The 19,479-nt window shown below is 39.9% G+C and overlaps 1 protein-coding gene across 3 annotated transcripts in view; it reads right to left on the bottom strand.

Annotated features, from left to right (window-relative positions):
- Nucleotides 1-17,756, bottom strand: part of ZHX1 (zinc fingers and homeoboxes 1) — a 21,309-nt gene extending 3,553 nt beyond the window's left edge. The window contains exons 1-4 of one of the 3 annotated variants that reach the window (XR_002828623.1): nt 17,741-17,756; nt 14,679-14,791; nt 5,420-8,356; nt 4,964-5,060 (exon numbers count right to left, since the gene is read on the bottom strand). Coding sequence is in view for 2 of the 3 variants with exons in the window: in XM_023751962.1 (XP_023607730.1) it covers nt 5,423-8,131 (2,709 nt within the window). In the remaining variant the exon portion in view is untranslated. Of the gene's footprint in view, nt 1-4,963; nt 5,061-5,419; nt 8,357-14,678; nt 14,792-17,740 lie in introns of those variants that run through there. The other 2 variants (XM_023751962.1, XM_006086328.3) reach the window with 2 other exon arrangements.
- Between the last annotated feature and the right edge of the window lie 1,723 nt (nt 17,757-19,479).

Raw genomic sequence — 19,479 nt, 5'->3', positions numbered from 1 at the left:
TACGCTTTGATTGGGTTGAACGGCTGACCAGCCGACCGGGACACATAGCATATTAGGCTTTTTATTATATAGGACTAGAGGCCCGGTGCACAAAAAATTTGTGCACTCGGGGGGGGGGGGGGGGAAGGGGGTGTCCCTCAGCCCGGCCTGTGCCCTCTCACAGTCTGGGACCCCTCGGGAGATAACGACCTGCTGGCTTAGGCCTGCTCCTGGGTGGCAGAGGGCAGGCCCAATCCCTAGGTGCAGCCCCTGGTCGGGCTCAGAGCAGGGCCGATTGGGGAGGTGGGGCGCTGCCCCCTGTCATGCACAGAGCAGGGCGGATTGGGAGGTTGCGATGCCACCCTCAGTCACACTCAGGGTAGGGCTGATTGGGGGTTTGGGGCACCGCCCCCTATCACACTCAAGGCAGGGTCGATGGGGATGTTGCGGCGCCACCCCCTGTCACGCACAGAGCAGGGCCAATCAGGGGGTTGGGGCGCTGCCCCCTGTCACGCACAGAGCAGGGCCCATCAGGGGGGTTGGGGCTCCGTACCCTGTCACGCACAGAGCAGGGCCCATCAGGGGGTTGGGGAGCTCCCCCCTGTCACGCACAGAGTAGGGCCGATAGGGGAGTTAGGGCACCGCCCCCTGTCACACACACAGCAGGGCGGATCAGGGGGTTGGGGCGCCGCCCTCTATCACCCACAGAGCAGGGCCGATCAGGGGGTTGGGGCACCGCCACTCTCACACTCAGGGCAGGTCCGATGGGGAGGTTATGGCTCTACCCTGTCACACACAGAGCAGGGCCTGTGAGGAGGAGGAGAGGGGGTTGGGGCGCCTCACCCTGTCACACACATAGCCGCAGGGCGATCAGGGGGTTTGGGCGCTGCCCCCTGTCACACTGATCCCGGTGCCGGGAGGCCTCGCGGCTCCGCTGATCCCGGTGCTGAAAGGCATATTACCCTTTTACTATATAGGATAGAGGCCTGGGGGCCGGCTGGTTTGCCCTGAAGGGTGTCCTGGATCAGGGTGGGGGTCCCCACTGGGGTGCCTGGCCAGCCTGGATGAGGGGATGATGGCTGTTTGCAGCTGGTCACACACCCTTCAGGGTGGGGGTCCCCACTGGGGTGCCTGGCCAGTCTGGGTGAGGGTCTGAGGGCTGCTTTCAGGCTGGCGGTTGTTGACTGAAGCTCCCAACCGCTCCTTTTTTTCTTTCTTTTTTTTTTTTTATTCTGGGCCAGCTTTAGCTCTGGCTCTAGCTCTGAGGCTTCCGCTGCTGAAAGCCGGTATCTGGTTTGTTTTCATTCTATAATCGAAACAATGTATAACTTCAGCTCTGAGATCCCGCCAGCTGAAAGCTGGTTTCTGGGGTTTTGTTTAGCTTCTATATTTGTTACAATGTTTCAAACTGCCAGCTCAGAGGCCGGCAAGGCAGGCGGGGAACGTTGGAGTCTGCAGTCACTGAAGCAAGCAAGCCTCATGTTCGCTTCCAGCTGCCTGGCTGCCGGCCGCCATCTTGGCTGACAGTTAATTTGCATATTGCCCGGATTAGCCAATGGGAAGGGTAGCGGTTGTACGCTAATTACCACGTTTCTCTTTTATTAGATAGGATGTTTTTTCCTATATGTACGTACTTATGATAAAATCTAATTTATAAATTAGGCACAGTAAGAGATTAACAATAATAACTAATAAAATAGAACAATTATAATATCTACACTAATAAATATTATAACTAATATTATAGTTATAATATTAGTTATAATATTATAACTATAATATTATATATTATAATATATAATATTATATATTATATATATAATATTATATATTATAATATTGTGAGCAGGCCTTGGCCCAGAATAAAAAAGAAAAAGAAAAAAAGGAGCGGTTGGGAGCTTCAGTCAACAACCGCCAGCCTGAAAGCAGCCCTCAGACCCTCACCCAGACTGGCCAGGCACCCCAGTGGGGACCCCCACCCTGAAGGGTGTGTGACCAGCTGCAAACAGCCATCATCCCCTCATCCAGGCTGGCCAGGCACCCCAGTGGGGACCCCCACCCTGATCCAGGACACCCTTCAGGGCAAACCAGCCAGCCCCTACCCATGCACCAGGCCTCTATCCTATATAGTAAAAGGGTAATATGCCTTTCAGCACCGGGATCAGCGGAGCCGCGAGGACTCCCGGCACCGGGATCAGTGTGACAGGGGGCAGCGCCCAAACCCCCTGATCGCCCTGTGGCTCTGTGTGTGACAGGGGGCGGGGCCACAACCTCCCTATCCGCCCTGCTCTGTTCGTGACAGGGGAAGGGCGCCCCCAACCCCCTGATCAGCCCTGCTCTGTGCCTGATAGGGGGGAGCTCCCCAACCCCCTGATCGCCCTGCGGCTCTGTGTGTGACAGGGTGCGGCGCCCCAACCCCCTGATCGACCTGCAGCTCTGTGTGTGACAGGGTGCAGCGCCCCAACCCCCTGATCGGCCCTGCTCTGTGGGTGATAGAGGGCGGCGCTCCAACCGCCCCCCCCGCCCACGGGCCCTGGTCTGTGTGTGCCGGGGTAGAGCCATAACCTCCCCATCGGCCCTGCCCTGAGTGTGAGAGTGGCGGCGCCCCAACCCCCTGATCGGCCCTGCTCTGTGGGTGATAGAGGGCGGCACCCCAACCCCCTGATCCGCCCTGCTGTGTGTGTGACAGGGGGCGGTGCCCTAACTCCCCTATCGGCCCTACTCTGTGAGTGACAGGGGGGAGCTCCCCAACCCCCTGATGGGCCCTGCTCTGTGCGTGACACGGGGGAGCTCCTCAACCCCCTGATCGGCCCTGCTCTGTGCATGACAGGGTACGGAGCCCCAACCCCCCTGATGGGCCCTGCCCTGTGTGTGACAGGGGGCAGCGCCCCAACCCCCTGATTGGCCCTGCTCTGTGCGTGACAGGGGGTGGTGCCGCAACCTCCCCATCAACCCTGCCTTGAGTGTTACAGGGGGCGGTGCCCCAACCCCCCAATCGGCCCTACCCTGAGCGTGACTGAGGGTGGCATCGCAACCTCCCAATCCGCCCTGCTCTGTGCATGACAGGGGGCGGCGCCCCAACTCCCCAATCGGCCCTGCTCTGAGCCCGACCAGGGGCTGCACCTAGGGATTGGGCCTGCCCTCTGCCACCCAGGAGCAGGCCTAAGCCAGCAGGTCGTTATCTCCTGAGGGGTCCCAGACTGCAAGCGGGCACAGGCCGGGCTGAGGGACTCCCCCTCCCCCCCGAGTGCACAAATTTTTGTGCACCGGGCCTCTAGTAGTTTATAAGGGGCTTGGTACTATCTGCGGTTTCAGGCATCCACTGAGGGTCTTGGAACATATCCCGGAAGGATAAGGGGGTACTACTGTATCTCACTTTTTGCAATAACTATTTTGGAAAGGTTTTGGTTCCTTTTTTTCGTAAGTTGAACTATATTTAAATGAAAAAGTAACTATTGAGAGGAAACTTAAGGTGAATTCTTTTGTAGGATAAAAACTTAACTTAAGCCAATAATTTTGTTGATTAATGTCTTTATAATTTGAGACTTTTGCATATTTTAAGAGCAAGGCAAGTTTGTATATGTACCACAAAAGTACACATAAAACATATATGACACAATTTTTGAAAACTGTGGCTTTGTGTAAATTTTTTAATCATAGTACCTATTTAAGTATTAATATAAGAATTATCCACACAAACTTAAAGTAAGGTCAAACTAAATTATATAAAAGTTCACATTAGTTTTAGAAGACTGCAATCCCCCAAAAAATCACTGCAGAGGTTACTACAACAACAATTCATTGCGGCAAAAATTTTGTTGTTTTAATCTTGGCTGAGTGCACATTCTTGTGTCTAGCAATAAAAAAAAAGCCTGTTAAAAATATTTTATGCATCTGGGTCAGAAGAAAGCCTGTCCTGAAGAGTTCCGACATTAGGAAATGGAGGACTGCCTCAGGATAAAGCTGTACAAAACTATTTAACTTCTTGTAACCTACAATACAGTTTGTTCTATAACCTGAGTGAGATTTATTCAAAAGTAGGTGCATTTTTAGTGTCATCTTTTTCTCTGCCTGAAAAAAAATGTTCATGAAAAGAAAACTTGGAAAAGGATTGCTAAACAGTAAGAATAGTGTCTGGGACATAGCTCTCTATAAGCAATTGTTATAACAAAACAAATAAAACCATGAAGGAAGACCTGGGGGAATGAAGGAGATACTGTGCAGAAAAAGAGAGGATAAAAGTAGAGGCTGGGATAGGGATGCAAAAAGCTAAGGAAATACATAAATATGCTCATATGATCATAAGAGTCTATGCCTTGTTTCCTCCCTTACAGTCTGACAACACTGCAGTAATTTCAGATAACAAGATGCTTTTGGACTACTGATAGACATATACAAACATTTCATGACAACTGCATTGTTTTTTGAAAAGTATAGTTTTATCCTGGAACGCTCAAAAACTGAGAGTAAAGAATAGAACAATGCTACTGAATTCCAAAAGTAGTAAGAATTGAAGTCCTAACTCAAACCAGATATGTGATTTGCTACTACAGTGACGTTTTAATTAATCCAACCTATAAAAGAATGAAGATTTAAGGAATATGCCAAACCTTTACATTTAAAGCATATTTACTTGCACTTTTATGACTACAGAGAGATATTTTTTACTAAATACAGCATTTTTGCTGGTAGCAGGTTTGTTTTATATCAAAGAATGAAAAGACATTTTAGGCAATTGAGTTAATTTAATATCAAATTTGTTGTTTACCTTTTGATCTCTAAAACAGAAATAATTTATATTACAGTTTTTAAAAACAGATGCCACCCAAGTAAACATGGAACTTATATATGGCCTAAAATAGACCTTTGGCTTTTAATAGAAAAAATATTGAGTTATTTTTAATACATAAAGCATTTTAAACTTTAGTTAAAAATCTAATAGTTTTGGGGGTAATACAATGAAAGAAAAAGATACCATTTTCACCTAGTTTTCTGAAACTGAGCAATCCTCACCCCTGTGGCAAGTCTTTCCTTCAGTATACTTTCCCCCTTCTTTTTAGTTTTTGTTTTTTAATTCTTTCCTTAAATAGGCAAAAAATGAAGCTTTAGTGAAGGAGGGTTACAAAAACTACATTTTAGTTATCTTTAGTATTTGTGAATTCCCTCAGACCCACCAGTCTCCCTTCTTAGAAAACGGGTAACTTTCCCTTAAAACAAAGTAAAAAACATTAAACTCTACATATTAAACAGAACAATCATAATCATCAGACTATACATGCTAATCATATATTTCTTGGCTATACTTGTAGTACCTAGTTCTCTTATTAGGTAAAAGAAAAACTATTTAAGAAAAAAACTATCAAAAGTGGAGATGACAGATACCAGGTGGATGTTCTAAATGTGTGTGGTTGATAAATGTATGCTTGGATTAAAAACTTACATTTCAGTCATCTGATTTAGAGAGCTTCCGCTTCACATGTTGTGGGGGTTCCCAGGTGTCACTATCATCTGTTTCTTCTTCATCCTCTTCCTGATCATCAATAACTTCATCTTCCTCCTCATTTTCCTCAAATAACTCTATACCTAACTCTGATCTTCTCTGTCTTTCGGCAAACCACTCTCTGACCTGCTCATAGCCCATGTGTGATTTGTTAACAAGTTCGTCCAGGTCTTGCTCATTAAGAAATTTGTGCTTCAGGTAATAATCCTTAAGTATTGCAGTTCCAGTTTTAAATTTTATGAGTGACGCCCCCCTGTCCCAGTTGTTCATTCTCTTGCCTCCTCTAGGCCGCCCGCGCGGCCTTCCTCTTCCCCTTCCTTTGGGTCTCCCTCTCCCCCTTCTCCTAAGGGAAGACAGACCATTCATACCACTTGAATTGGAGCTTTGATAGTAGTAGTACCATTTTAAGTTTCCATTTTTCCAAGCATAACGGGTGTCCCCAAACCAACTAACTATGTCTGGTCTAGCAAGCCCGCTTTCTTTGGCCAACTTGTCATACTCTTCTGGTGACGGCCACTGGGTTCGGACAAATGCGCTTTTGAGCATGTGCAATTGCTCAGGTGTTTTTTTACATATCTTGCCTGCACTCCCTGCCTTAGGTGCACCAGATTCATCTCCAGGAGAAGTTTCTCCCGCTTCTTCTTTGGAACTACCTGCATTAGTTTCATCTACTTCCATTTTCTCTTCCTTTAAAGCTTTTGATTTCTTCTTCTCTGTAAACCAAGCATCAATTTCTCTCCTGGTCAGTTTGGTTTGCGCTCTTAACCTATTTAATTCTTCATCTGTCAGTACGGAGTTGCTGAGAAAACTGGCCTGAAGGGCCTGGAGCTGCTCTGCTGTCTTCTCTTTAAACTTTTGGGGAGTAAAGTCGGGGAAAGGATTCCAGGATTGTTTATGCTGTGAAGTAACAGCAGTTGGGGATTCCGTGGTTTCATCACTGGAGTCTATAATAATGGGAGTGGAGGAATCATTGTTGAGATGTAAGCACTGATTACTCTTTGAATTTCTCTGGTTGTACCTCGTGTCACTAAACCATTTTTTAATCTCTCCTTTTGTCAAGCCTGTGATTTTCATAAGTCTGCTAATTTCTGAGTCATGAGGAAACTGATTTTTAAGGTAGCTGACTTTTAATTCTGCCAGTTGCTCTTTAGTCTTTTTTGCCCGAATGCCAAATGAATCGGGGTTTGCCAGTGCAGTTTCGTGTTTGACAGGCTGAGAAGTTGGGACTGCTGTTGGGACTGCTGCTGGGACTGCTGCTGGGACTGCTGCTGGGACTGCTGCTGCTGCTGCTGCTGCGGCTGCGGCGGCGGCGGCGGCTACTGCTGCTGGTTTTGTTTCTGCAGGAGGCTGAGCAGCAGGGGCCTGACTTTTCTGTACACTGCTTTGATTTGGCACCCCTGCCACTGTCAAGGCTATCGGTGCTGTTACCGGCAAGGTGTTTGTTCCAGCTACTTGTGTAAGAACCAGGCCTGGCTGACCAACTATTTGGCATGTCTGTAAAATGGATGGTAAGCCATTACTCCCTGTGGAAATGTGTGTTGGAATAACAGTTATGGTCTGAGGTACAGTGTGTACTGTTCCATTGAATTGCTTTCTTCTTGCCTCCTCTACTTCCTCAGGAGTCCAGCTCACACCATGTTTTAGACGTTGGGCTGAAAACCATATCTTGATCTGTTCCTCTGTATATTTTGCTTGAGCGGAAAGAACAGTAATTTCTGACATGGTTGGATAAGGGAATTTTTTGTAGGTGTTAAGCAAAAGGGGGTTGTTATCCAATGCAACATTGTAGGTAGGAATGCTACTAACAGGAATTAAGACTTTGGGAATCAAATTGGAATTCTGCTGAGCTGACACAGCGGTTATCACCTGTGCTAGTCCAGGAAGAACTGCTGCCGGGGTGACTACCGTGCTGGCAGCATTTGGGTGTATTCTGTTGACAATGGAAGTACTGGTATTAGAGTCAGAAGCTGAAGAACTAGGACTTTCCACACTTTCTTCGTGGTCTGGTTTGATCTCCTTCTCTTTCTCTTCAGGAACATCCTCAACTGAGTTATGATGAACTGTAATACGCTTGTTCTCCACTTTATTTTTCATCATTTTCATGATGGGAGTTTTACTGATAGGAATTCCTGAAGAAGAAACGTCTGTAGATTCAGCGGGCTCTGAGTTCTCCTCTTTAACAAAACTACCATCAAAAGTCAGATCGTTTATAGTTTGTTCAAAGATTGTCTGGTTATTTCGTTTCACCATAGTCAACCTAAAATTCTCTTCTCCTGGGTGGTGCCTCAGATTATGCTCAGAAAGTGCATCATACCTTTTGGTGAGAAAATTACATTCGACACAAACGTAGGAGGAATTTAGCACTATGTTGGGATGTTCTGAATCCACATGAAAAGTAAACATATTTAGGTCTGGAGTTTGAAAAGTACAATATTTACATTCATAACCACCTTCAACTTTTTTATTTTGCTGATTGTCAGAATCCACAGATTCATGAACTTCTTCCTCACTCGACATGCTCTCTGCTCTGCTGTTTTCTACAGGCGTGAGTACAGGAGGCCCTTCATCCAAATCTGATATCAACTCGAGGTCTGGATCCTGTTCACTGGCAAGGACCATGCAGGGTGTTGTTGATTTTCGCCTGCTTGCCATTCTGATGTTATGGGGGAAATCTCAGTGGTGATTAAAAAGCACTGAGGCTTAAAACTATTCAGTATTCTTCATTTGAAAACAATGGCTTTTGGTTCTTCAGGTCCGTTTTTATGCTCAACAAGTCTCATTAGCAGCTTTTTCATGGTGCAATCAAGTAAAGAATTTATTGTTGGCAGATAAAATATTGTTGAAGTGCTGAAATTTTTGAAGCACAACTCCAATCACCTACATTAAAATAAATTTAAAAATGTTTTTATTGAGTGATTATGATCTTTTAAACAAATTACAGTTATATTTCACTTATATGAAGTTGTTGGATAGCTCAGTTATAAAGATCTAAAATGAGATCAAAACCAGGAAAAAAAGTCCTCTAAGGATTAAAATAGATGTCTCCAAACCAACTCACTGAAGGTCATGTACTATATTCATGGGTCAGCCCACAGGCTTATTTGGATTTTTCAGCTAGCTATATATTGGAAGGGATGTTGGAGAACAAGTTTGCTTTGCCAAGAGTATTACCAATGTGAAATGATAATCTGTTAACAAGGAAGAAGCTTTAAAACTATAAAAAGCAGTCACAGATACTCAGAGACTATGGCCATTAAGTGTATAAGAAATTCAATCCATCAGTTATGCCTGGTCCTACTGGTCTTTCTCATCATCCCAAAAGCATGCCCAAGTATGGCAAAGAAGCAAAGATACAATATGTATGATCAAAGTTTTAGAAACACTATTCTTAATCATTTTCCACAGTGCTACTAGAATTTATAAAACACAGCTAATCATATCAGTCTTCTGACTTAAAATCTATGAAAGAATAAAGTCCAAACTCCTGAAGCCACACAGAGCTCCCTTCACAACCTGGCCCCTCCTTCAATCTCCTGACTCTGATTTCTATATGCTTTAAGCCCAGCAGAAATGATTGCTGTGCCAGGGACCCTCCATGCAGGCCGACCCTTATACCAGAGCACATGTTTGTGCACTTGGTGGGATGATCTCTCTGTTTGCCTTATAGTTCACCCTCCTCCCTGGTTTATTTTCTAGTCTAGTATTGACTATGTTGTAGTAGAGAAATATTACATTTCTGTCCCACAACATAGTCCTCATTATAGATGTGTGTTTCATTATTTCTTCTTTTTTTAAGTGATAGCTTTATCCTATATAATAAAAGGGTAATACGCAAATTGACCGAATGGCAAAACGACCAGTCATTATGATGCGCACTGACCACCAGGGGCAGACACTCAACACAGGAGTATCCCCCTGGTGGTCAGTGCACTCCCACAGGGGGAGCACTGTTCAGCCAGAAGCCCTAAGGGCTCCCTGACTGTGAGAAGGCGCAGGCCAGACTGAGGGACCCCTCTCCCCACCCCTGAGTGCACGAATGTCGTGCACCGGACCTCTAGTTGAGATATAACAAAGCCCCTGAAACTCTGGATGAAACCAATAAACTTTATATCTTTAACCTAAAGTTCTCCCGAGGTGTCTTGGCAATCTCATTCATTTCTATATCCTCTTTGCATCTAAGAAGCCAGGAAGTGGGGACTCACTAAATGTTTATTAACTGAATAAGAATGAATAGGAAAACAGTCCTACAAAACTCCACATGCCATGAGGGCATCACCAGAGAGAACAGTACCTGAAATTCATAAGAATGATCTTAAATCATCAAGAAAAAGTGTATTATATTCATACAAATACATTTAAATGTTTCAAAATTTTGATGCTAAATCAGTTAAAGTTGATGGGTTTCTGAAGTCTACAAGAAATAAAAAATGAATAAAATGAGTAAGGGGTCTTATTCTTTACCACAAATTGGAACTATTCATTTACTAGCATGATCCATGTCCTAGCTGAACTGAGGAGAAAAAGTTTATTTCAAAGATTATAAAGCAAAACCAGTTCTCTATGAGGAGATACACTGACTCAGGAAAGAGAGAAACATTTTTAGGAAACAGAGCTGTCCAAAGAGAGAATGCCCTGCTTTTGAAGGTGGTAAGAACCTCCTCACTGAGATTATTCAAATACACACTACAATTCCTTTGATGGATCTAAGCAGCAGATGGAAAGTTGTACTAAATGCCCCTTGTTCCCTGAGTTCCAATTATTACAATTAGTAATAACTGTAGTGACAATAATCCAATTCTCTATTCACAAAGCTGTCATTCTTTCTTTTTCTATAAAATTTCTTTGATTTCTAAGGGAATATAAAGAAATCTGAAATTGTAAACTATTTCCTAACTAAATGATATAAACTAAGCTAATGCCATCTTCCCCTATTCAATTCAATAGGGACACCACTATTTTGTTCCAAGTGTTAACATAGCTGTTTGATTTTTTTTTTTTTTTTGTCATTAAAAACAGGGAATTCCTGCCCTAGCCGATTTGGCTCAATGGATAGAGTGTCAGCCTGCGGACTGAAGGGTCTCAGGTTCGATTCCCTTCTTCTTTCTCTCTCTCTCTCTCTCTCTCTCTCTCTCTCTCTCTCTCTCTCCTTAATCAGCTGACAAACCACACAAATGAAATGAAAAAGCAGAGAAGGGGTAAAAATACAGAATAAGCAATTCTATGGTGTGATTCCAATTCATCTCCTTTATTATTAAAGTGCAGTAGGGCTGGGACAGGGAAATTGCCATACAGAAATCACTGTTAGCTGACAGACATCTTATCCTCTATTTGAAGGTTAACTGGAAACAGAACGTGACATCAATTTGGGGAACCTTGCACTATTTACCTGTTAAAGGGGGTTAGAGTTCAGTTGCACAACTGAGTAGTGAAGTGGCTTTGCAATTAAAACACAATTAAAGTGAAGTCTGCCAATAAAGGAAAAATTATGTGCTAAAAGCACCCAGCATCATAAATATAATTATGTTTGAAAACTATTTTCAGTTAACCTTTCAGTAGAGAAATATGTGAAAAAATAATTGATCAATCATTACACTACCATTAAAAATGATAATCAAGCCCTAGCTGGTTTGGCTCAGTGTATAGAGTGTGGGCCTGGGTACTGAAGGGTCCCGGATTCAATTCCAGTCAAGGGCACATGCCCCGGTTGTGGGCTCGATCCCCAGTAGGGGGTGTGCAGAAGGCAGCCAATCAATGATTCTTTCTCATCATTGATGTGTCTATCTCTCTCTCCCTCTCCCTTCCTCTCTGAAATCAATAAAAATATATTTTAAAAATGATAATCAAAAGAGTAGTTAAGAAATATAAAAAATTATCCATTTACATGTGGACAAAGACTAGAGAATATAAAAAAATAAAATTTTCATGAAACAGGTAAAATTTGTGTATGGTATTTACAAGTTTTCTTTAATATTGTTATAACATTGCTTTAGTTGTATAAAATATGACAAACAATGGTTTTAAGGCCTTAAAATTGCAAATAAATTAAAGTACTTCTGTGGTCATTTCTGTATAGCATTCAGGTGTATTCCAGATATTTTTTGGAGTTCCGGCCCCAGGTCTGGAAGTCAGACTGGTTCTAAGAACCCCCAAGAGCACCCATAATCTCCAGGGTGTAGATCTGGGCCAAGCCAATTTCCATGGTCCTAGCTGCATCCTGGCTCTTTTCCTGAGGGTAAGCTGCTCCTTAATCAATTCATGATCCTAAACTCGTCAAAATTATCACAACAAAAGTTTCTCTCCAGAAAAGCATTTAATAAAAGCAAAATTTATTTCATCACAGTATAAAACTTTTAGACAATTCTAATAGCAATTCTTCTTACATGGTCAGAAAGAATGTTTGTTTAGCTCTCCCCAGGGCCCAGCACAGTGCCTATCAAGGCCCCAATAATATTTGCTGAAAAAAACCCACCTTTAAAATATATCTGTATTGTATATTATAACATACATTTTACTTCACTAAACACTCATTTACAGAGGAGCTATAAAAAACAACTGTGCTTGCTTTATGGTAGATTACTTTCAATGGTAAAATCCTTACTAATAAGATTACCAGTCATTAAAATATTAAAACATTCTTGATTATCAAACATCCTACCTAATAAAATAGCGCAATGAATATTCAACAAATAATTACCAACATCCATAATTCTGTTGTAACAAATCAGTTTTATGCATGAACAGTGTATATCTAAATATGTGGTCTATGTAAGACTGAAACAAGGGAGATAAATTCATTCAAAGCATTAGTCTTTACAAGAAAGCAAATGCAAATTTGAACTTGGAATCATTATTTCTGTTCCAAGAGAAAACTATATTTTAATGGTGTTACATTTTTAAAGAGTTTAAAATATAAGTTGTCAATGGTATGCACTATAAAAAGTGAGTGGATTGTTTCAAATTTTATACTTAGTACTAAAAAAAAAAAAAAAAAGTCCAACGTTGTTTATAATTAAGCAGAGTCATAGCTACACTGAATTTTCCAAGCCTCTATTTTTTTGGCTGTCTTATACTTCAAATTAAATGATTAACAGATAGCAGTTTATTGGCCTAGTTAGCCACAAAAGCATGTTAGTTTGGTAAAATTTTATGTGAATAAAAACAAACTTTGTTTTTTATACCAATTCTGGGTCAAATAAGAACATTTAGAAGATAACTATAATTTTTAAGGATCATGTTAGTTTTGACCTAGTACCAACTTAATAAAACTGTTCTTAGGGTGGCTAAAGTACACAAACTGAGAATCCTTTGGACTAAATATTCATACATACAGTGAAAAATTTTTGAACTCTGTATTTTACTTAGTTTCACTTCTCCCTCTTTGAGTCAGAGTTCTGTTTAGCCAGCTGAAAATACTTATTTTTACATGTTTGTATTCAAACCAGAAGTCAGAAATCCATCAAAATCACAAAATGCCTGAAATAATACTAGGAACAAAGAATAATGGGATCAAATTTTAAAAAAGGATATCTACCATGTTAAAAAAAAAAAAGTCTAAGAGGATATTTTTTAATAAAAAACAAACAAAAAATAGTTTAGCCTTTACACACTTTAGGCATTTTTTAAAGCTAAAATGTAAAAATATTCAGGAACAGCAATTATTTTTTAAAATTAAATGAGAAATTTGACAACCCAAATTTGTACCCACACAAATGTTTTTTAAAATTTCTGTAACCTAGAATTATTAAGTAAATTTCCAAAGTGGTCTCAAGACAATCAAAATTTAAGTATTAAGATGAATATAGACAGGAATGAACATGACAAAAATGAAAGCATCTAAGAAATTATGGCCAAAGATAATCTAATTTCAGAAGATCCCTTTGTTAATGCTAATTAAGGCTTAAAGGTTTAGTAACTCTATCCTCTTTCCTGTTTTTTTCCACCTGAGAAAGCTGACCTTAATACTGCTAACGATTAAAGGAAGAATCCAAGCTGGACAGATTTCTCTGGCAAGCTCTGCCCCCAGATTTGAGGAGTGAAATGTCTTTTTGAAAGGTCTCCAGGACACTAACATCCTGGCTTGCTGCCTTCTCCTGGGATGTCAGTAGGTATGTAACATATTGAGAGTGATATAGAAACTAGAACTATAATGAAATCTCCTATCTTTATTACTTAAGTTTGTATGATCCAAAAATAATTTTCTGCTGAAATAGCTTTCCCCTTCTTTTCTCAAGGAGGTGTGTTAAGTCTTTCAAAGCCAGTCTAACACACAGTCTAACACAAGAATGCTATTCTTGATTCCAAGTGAGATTATCATCAAGAGGCTGAAAAACCATTCATCTGTCTGTTACCTCTCCCCTGGAGAAAATATAGTAGTTGTTACCTATTTCCCTTAGGATATAATCATTCAATTTTTTAAAATATTTTGAAATATAATAGAAATTAGATTGGTAATGTCAACTTGTAAGAACTCAATTTTTAAAATTAAAAGCAAACCACCATATTAATGGTTATGTAAGCTTTCTTAGTACTTTCAGGAATCATCTAAAATAACAATTGAACTAAAGTATAAATATTTCAAACAATATACTATGTAATCTAATGCTTCTTATAAAAGCAATATATATCAGGTAAATAAAATATACATGTAATTATGTAAAAATCTATTTGAATATTTAAATAAGGGTATGTTTAACCTATATTATTTAATTTTTAATATCTTAATTTTATCATAATAAGTTAACTATTATTACTAGACTATGTATTGAAAATATATTTTCAGGAGTTGTTCATGAAGCATTTTTCTGGATATAGGCAAAAAAACAGTAACATTTCTGGATCAATTTCCCCACACGAAATGTCTCTGCCCTCATAACCTTCATTTGTCTTGTTACCACTGTTACCATAGCACCTGAGATAGTGCCTGAAACAAAGGATTTCAGCAAATATCAATTAAAAATCAATTATAAATATAGCACATAGATGTATTATGACGTATGATGCTGTTTCCATTAAAATTGAAGCAGCCAATCTTCCTATATTTTTCAAGTTTGAACGTACATTTCTTACAAAAGTGTTAGGAATATATCTGTGTTCATTTAAAAAAAGCTTTTAAAACTTGAACCAAAGAGAGTGTCATGGGATCTAAAGGGTGCACATTCAGTACCTGAGTTTTACGTTATCAAAACATCGGAACACATACTTGCCATAGCTTCCTCAGCATTCTGTGCTCTGACACGGAGGGTGTCCCTTCAAATTAGGTGTTTAGCTCAGGCCATCATTACCAACAGGTCCAAAGTACCTATCTGCCATCTCCTACAAAAAAAGTAATATCACTTTATTATTCTAGAGATGATGATGCAGTCTTAGGAAATTTTAAAGTTTATGCCTTGGCTTTTTAAAAAATAACTGTAACTTTGAAGAAAAATTTCCTCATAGAAACTTTAAAAGAATTATCTAAATGCCAAATCCAATATTAGTAAGAAACACAAAAATTGAAAACTACACTTTAAAAAATTCTATATTATGTAAAACAACCAAGTCACTATGATACTGTTTTCAATAAAAATGTTCAAAATGTGAATATATGCAGAATATAATAGGAAAGCTAAGATTAAGAAATTGGGAATTGTAAAAATTTACCACACAAAAGTTATGTGGGGGGGGGTGTGGTAAATTAAGATTAATGCCTACTCATTAAAGCCAGTTTATTCTAGCACTGCTTGTTATGCTGAAAGGTTTAAAATTTGTTAAATGTTGAAACAGTATAAAATATTTTAAAAGCCCGGGCAATAATCAATTTTCCATTTCAAAAGTTATGAAAGCCAACTTAAACTAAGAGTTGAAAAGAGGTATATGTTTCTATGTTTACACATAAACATAGATATTTGGCAAATATCTGCATCCTAATTTACTGTGTATTAAGTGGAATGAAGTGGGTTATTAATGCTGGCAATAAGTCAGTATTACTTAAATAAACCACTGGTACTCCTAAACATGCAGTATCTAATAGAATGACTGGCGTTTAACTATGTCATTTTTGCAAGAAAGCTACAGACCAAATGGCTTTTTAATCAATGCATTGTGAAACATTATATTGTAAAAACACACTGGAAATCGTCTCTCTCCGTTATTGTTTATTGTCTTTGTCAATCCTCACTAGAGGATATTTTCCATTTATTTTAGGAGTGGAAGCAAGGGGGAGAGACACACAGAGAGAAACATGATATGAGAAAGATACATTGATAGGTTGCCTCCCCCTTGGTCTGGACGAGGGCCGGGTATCCAGCCTATAACTGAGGTATGGACCCTTCAGTCCACAGGCCCATGCTCCATCCACTGAGCCAAACCAGCCAGAGCGAAATCATTCTCTGAAAACTCAGATTTGTGTCCAAATGTGGTATATTACTCAGAGTTAAGCCAATCACGAAAATTTAATAAAAGCTGTAATTGCTTCTGTTTATTAAATAACAGGAAATAAGGCTTTTGAAGGGTTGAATCATTTTTGTTGTTTCTTTAAGCACTGAAGCTCTGTAACCATAGTGAATGAATATTTAGGAAGATGATTTCCCCCAAATGCCTTATCCTTTGATTCTTGCTATTATTATATACAAGTTTACAAAGAGCCCTCTTAAGTCAAGAAATAATACAGTCTGGCAAGTGTGGCCCAGTGGTTGAGCGTCTATGAACTAGGAGGTCACGGTTCAATTCCTGGTCAGGGCACATGCCTGGGTGGCAGGCTCAATCCCCAGTGGGGGGCATGCAGGAGGCAGATCAATGATTCTCTCTCACTGCTGTTTCTATCTCTCCTTCTCCCTTCCTCTCTGAGATCAATAAAAATATATATTTAAAAAAGAAATAATGTAAACCCACTAATCCTTTAGTAAAATACTTCTAGGTAAAGTTAAAGCTTGGACTGAATAGTTACACTATTTTCATGAAAAGCAAAATAGCATTTTCCTGCTAAGTGCAATGGAGCATCCTGTTACCCCTGCAGCCTGGGATTCCAGTTTCTTCCCTGGTATCTCCTTGTTCCACCTCTCCTTAGCCATCCACTACAGGATGTCAACGAGAGAAGATAGGAAACAGCTGCCAAAGAGGGGAGGTTATTTTCCAAAATGAATTATTAATGTTATAGGAAATTGGTGACCTATTTGAATCCACTCTTAAATCACACAGTAATTGCAAGATGTTTTACCGAATGGGAGTCTCTTGAGAATAGCTGCCAAGACATGAGAAGGCACCAGGCAACTAGAGGAGCAACAAATGAGCTGCTCACTAGTTCTGGATGAAAAGCATACTTGCCTGATGTTATTTCAGTTCCTGAAACTGGGATTACTTTAGAACAATTCTCTCTAATACCCAGTATCTTCTAATAGTACCTATTTAATAGGGTTGCTTTGAGGACTGAAAGAAATAACACATGTAAAGTGTTTAGAATATTTCCTGGCATTAATAAGTCCACAGTTATATTTTCTGACTTTTATTTAGGTATTAACTTTCTTTAATTTATAGCACAAAGGAAGTCTTTGTTTAAAATTTGTTAAATGTTGAAACAGTATAACATATTTTAAAAGCCCAGGCAATAATCAATTTTCCATTTCATACCTTTCAGCATATCAAGCAATGCTAGAATAAGCTGGCTTTAATAAGTAGACATTAATCAATCATAATTTACACCCCGCCCACCCCGACATATCCATACTTTCTCTGACCTTCAAGAAGAATCATTTGTCTAAACACATTTTAAGGGGTATTTCATAGAACTAACAAGCCTCTGGTATAAAAAAATATTATCATAGTAATGAAGAGAAATTGTTCTCTTTTCACCATCCCTCACTCCCAAGTACGGTCCATGCCCAGAAAAATTTTTAAAAATGTCTTTTTGACAATATTAAAGGTAAAGGAAACACTTATATAGAAGAAAAACATAGTTATGAGTGAAATATTTAGAAACATCAGAATCTTTCTATCTCCTTTCATTCCTCTCAATAACCCAAAAAGGGAAAGATCTTTAGGAAGGGGAAAAAGAGAATCAGAAATCCTGTGGGAAATATGAATCACTAAAATTGACTGACAAGTTATTTTATTTAAAATTCTGAGTATGTATATGATATGTCTACCACATCAGTGTTTCAATTTTCTTAGATAAGCTTTGATGTTTTAAAATATCTAAGTCTAGCCCTAGGTGGCTTGGCTCAGTGGATAGAGCATCGGCCTGCAGACCAAAGGGACCCTGGTCCAATTCTGGTCAAGGACACGTACCTTGGTTGCAGGTTCCTTCCAGGTTTGTACAGGAGGCAACCAATCGATGTGTTTCTCTCACATTGATGTTCCTGTCTTTCCCTCTCTCTTTCATTCTCCCTAAAAGTCAATGGAAAAATATCCTTGGGCAAGGATTAACAACAAAATTAAATAAATAAATAAAAATGTAAATCTAGCCCTGGCTGGTGTGGCTCAGTTGGTTGGGCGTCGTCCCCCCATGCATGGAAAGGTTGCTGGTTGATTCCCCGTCAGAGCACATGCCCAGGTTGTGAGCTCCATCCAATCTCGTAGAGGAGGCAGCGATTGATGTTTCCCTCTTATATGATGTTTCTCTCTCTCTCTCTCTCTCTCTCCTTCTTTCTCCCTAAAAAATCAATTTAAAAAATCTAAACCTAAAAACTGAAAACAAAAAATCTTGCATAAACTATGATTTGCTCAATTTTAACTCCCTTGAATAAATGTAATTCTTAAACTGCTCACATACAATTCTGTTTCAAAGTATATCATTATATTTGTTTAGACCAAAGGTGTATAAGACCATCCATATACTCTTAAATACATTATGGAATACTGGTGACATAAACTACAAAGATTAAGTATTCTTTAAGACCAAAACATGGCAACTACCTAAAAATATTACATAATTACTTTAAAAATTAACTGTATAAAATACAGACCTCCAAATGTAAACTCAAATATATATCCTGATTAGTAATCAGCAGCTTTGGTCATGCAAGTCTGGCTAACTCATAACTACACTGTCAATATTCAAATAGAGTCTCTTTTTTTAAAAAAATATATTTTATTGATTTTTTACAGAGAGGAAGGGAAAGGGATAGAGAGTTAGACACATCGATGAGAGAGAAACAATGATCAGCTGCCTCCTGCACACTCCCCACTGGGGATGTGCCCGCAACCAAGGTACATGCCCTTGACCGGAATCGAACCCGGGACCCTTGAGTCCGCAGGCCGATGCTCTATCCACTGAGCCAAACCGGTTAGGGCTAGAGTCTCTTTTTTTAAAAGTGTATTTTAATGATTTTACAGAGAGGAAAGGAGAGGAATAGAAAGTTAGAAACATCAATGAGAAACACTGATCAGCTGCCTCCTGCATGCCCCCTAAGGGGATTAAGCCTGCAACCGAGGTACATGCCCTTGACCAGAATCGATCCCCGGACCCTTCAGTCTGAAGGCCGATGTTCTACCCACTGAGCCAAACAGGTCAGGGCTCAAATAGTCTTTTGAGCCCAAATCCACAATGCTACAATGTACATTAAAAGGTTATTTCCTCAGCCACATTTGCTATCATTTTAATAGTTTACAGGTACTTCTATTTAAGAATAAAGCTATAATTTAAAGCAAGCATGTCAAACTCAAAGGCTAACACGGGCCAAATAAACAAGGCTTAAGTTTATGTGGGCCACAAAAAAACAAAAGCTTCAATTTTCATAGAAATGTAGTTTTATTTCGATAGAGACATGCTGAATAAATACAAAGGGCTGAAATAAATGAGTACTTGTTAACATAAATAGAACATTTTAATAAAAATTAATATTTTTCTTGAACATTAACTTATTATACACTGAATAGCTGCACAAATTAATAAGCGTAACGCAAATAAGCCTATTTTCCTTGTTCTCTGAAAGTGAAATATTTCCTGTTGTACACACCAAACAAGTCAGTACTAGACTAATAACGTGGCAATCGGCTGCTAAAATATTTGCTGCTAGTATTAGTGG

The sequence above is a fragment of the Myotis lucifugus genome, unplaced genomic scaffold, assembly GCF_000147115.1.
Source record: "Myotis lucifugus unplaced genomic scaffold, Myoluc2.0 scaffold_27, whole genome shotgun sequence".
Classification (NCBI taxonomy): Eukaryota; Metazoa; Chordata; class Mammalia; order Chiroptera; family Vespertilionidae; genus Myotis; species Myotis lucifugus.
The sequence above is the reverse complement of the archived record's forward strand: the minus strand, read 5'-3'. Positions and strand labels throughout refer to the sequence as shown.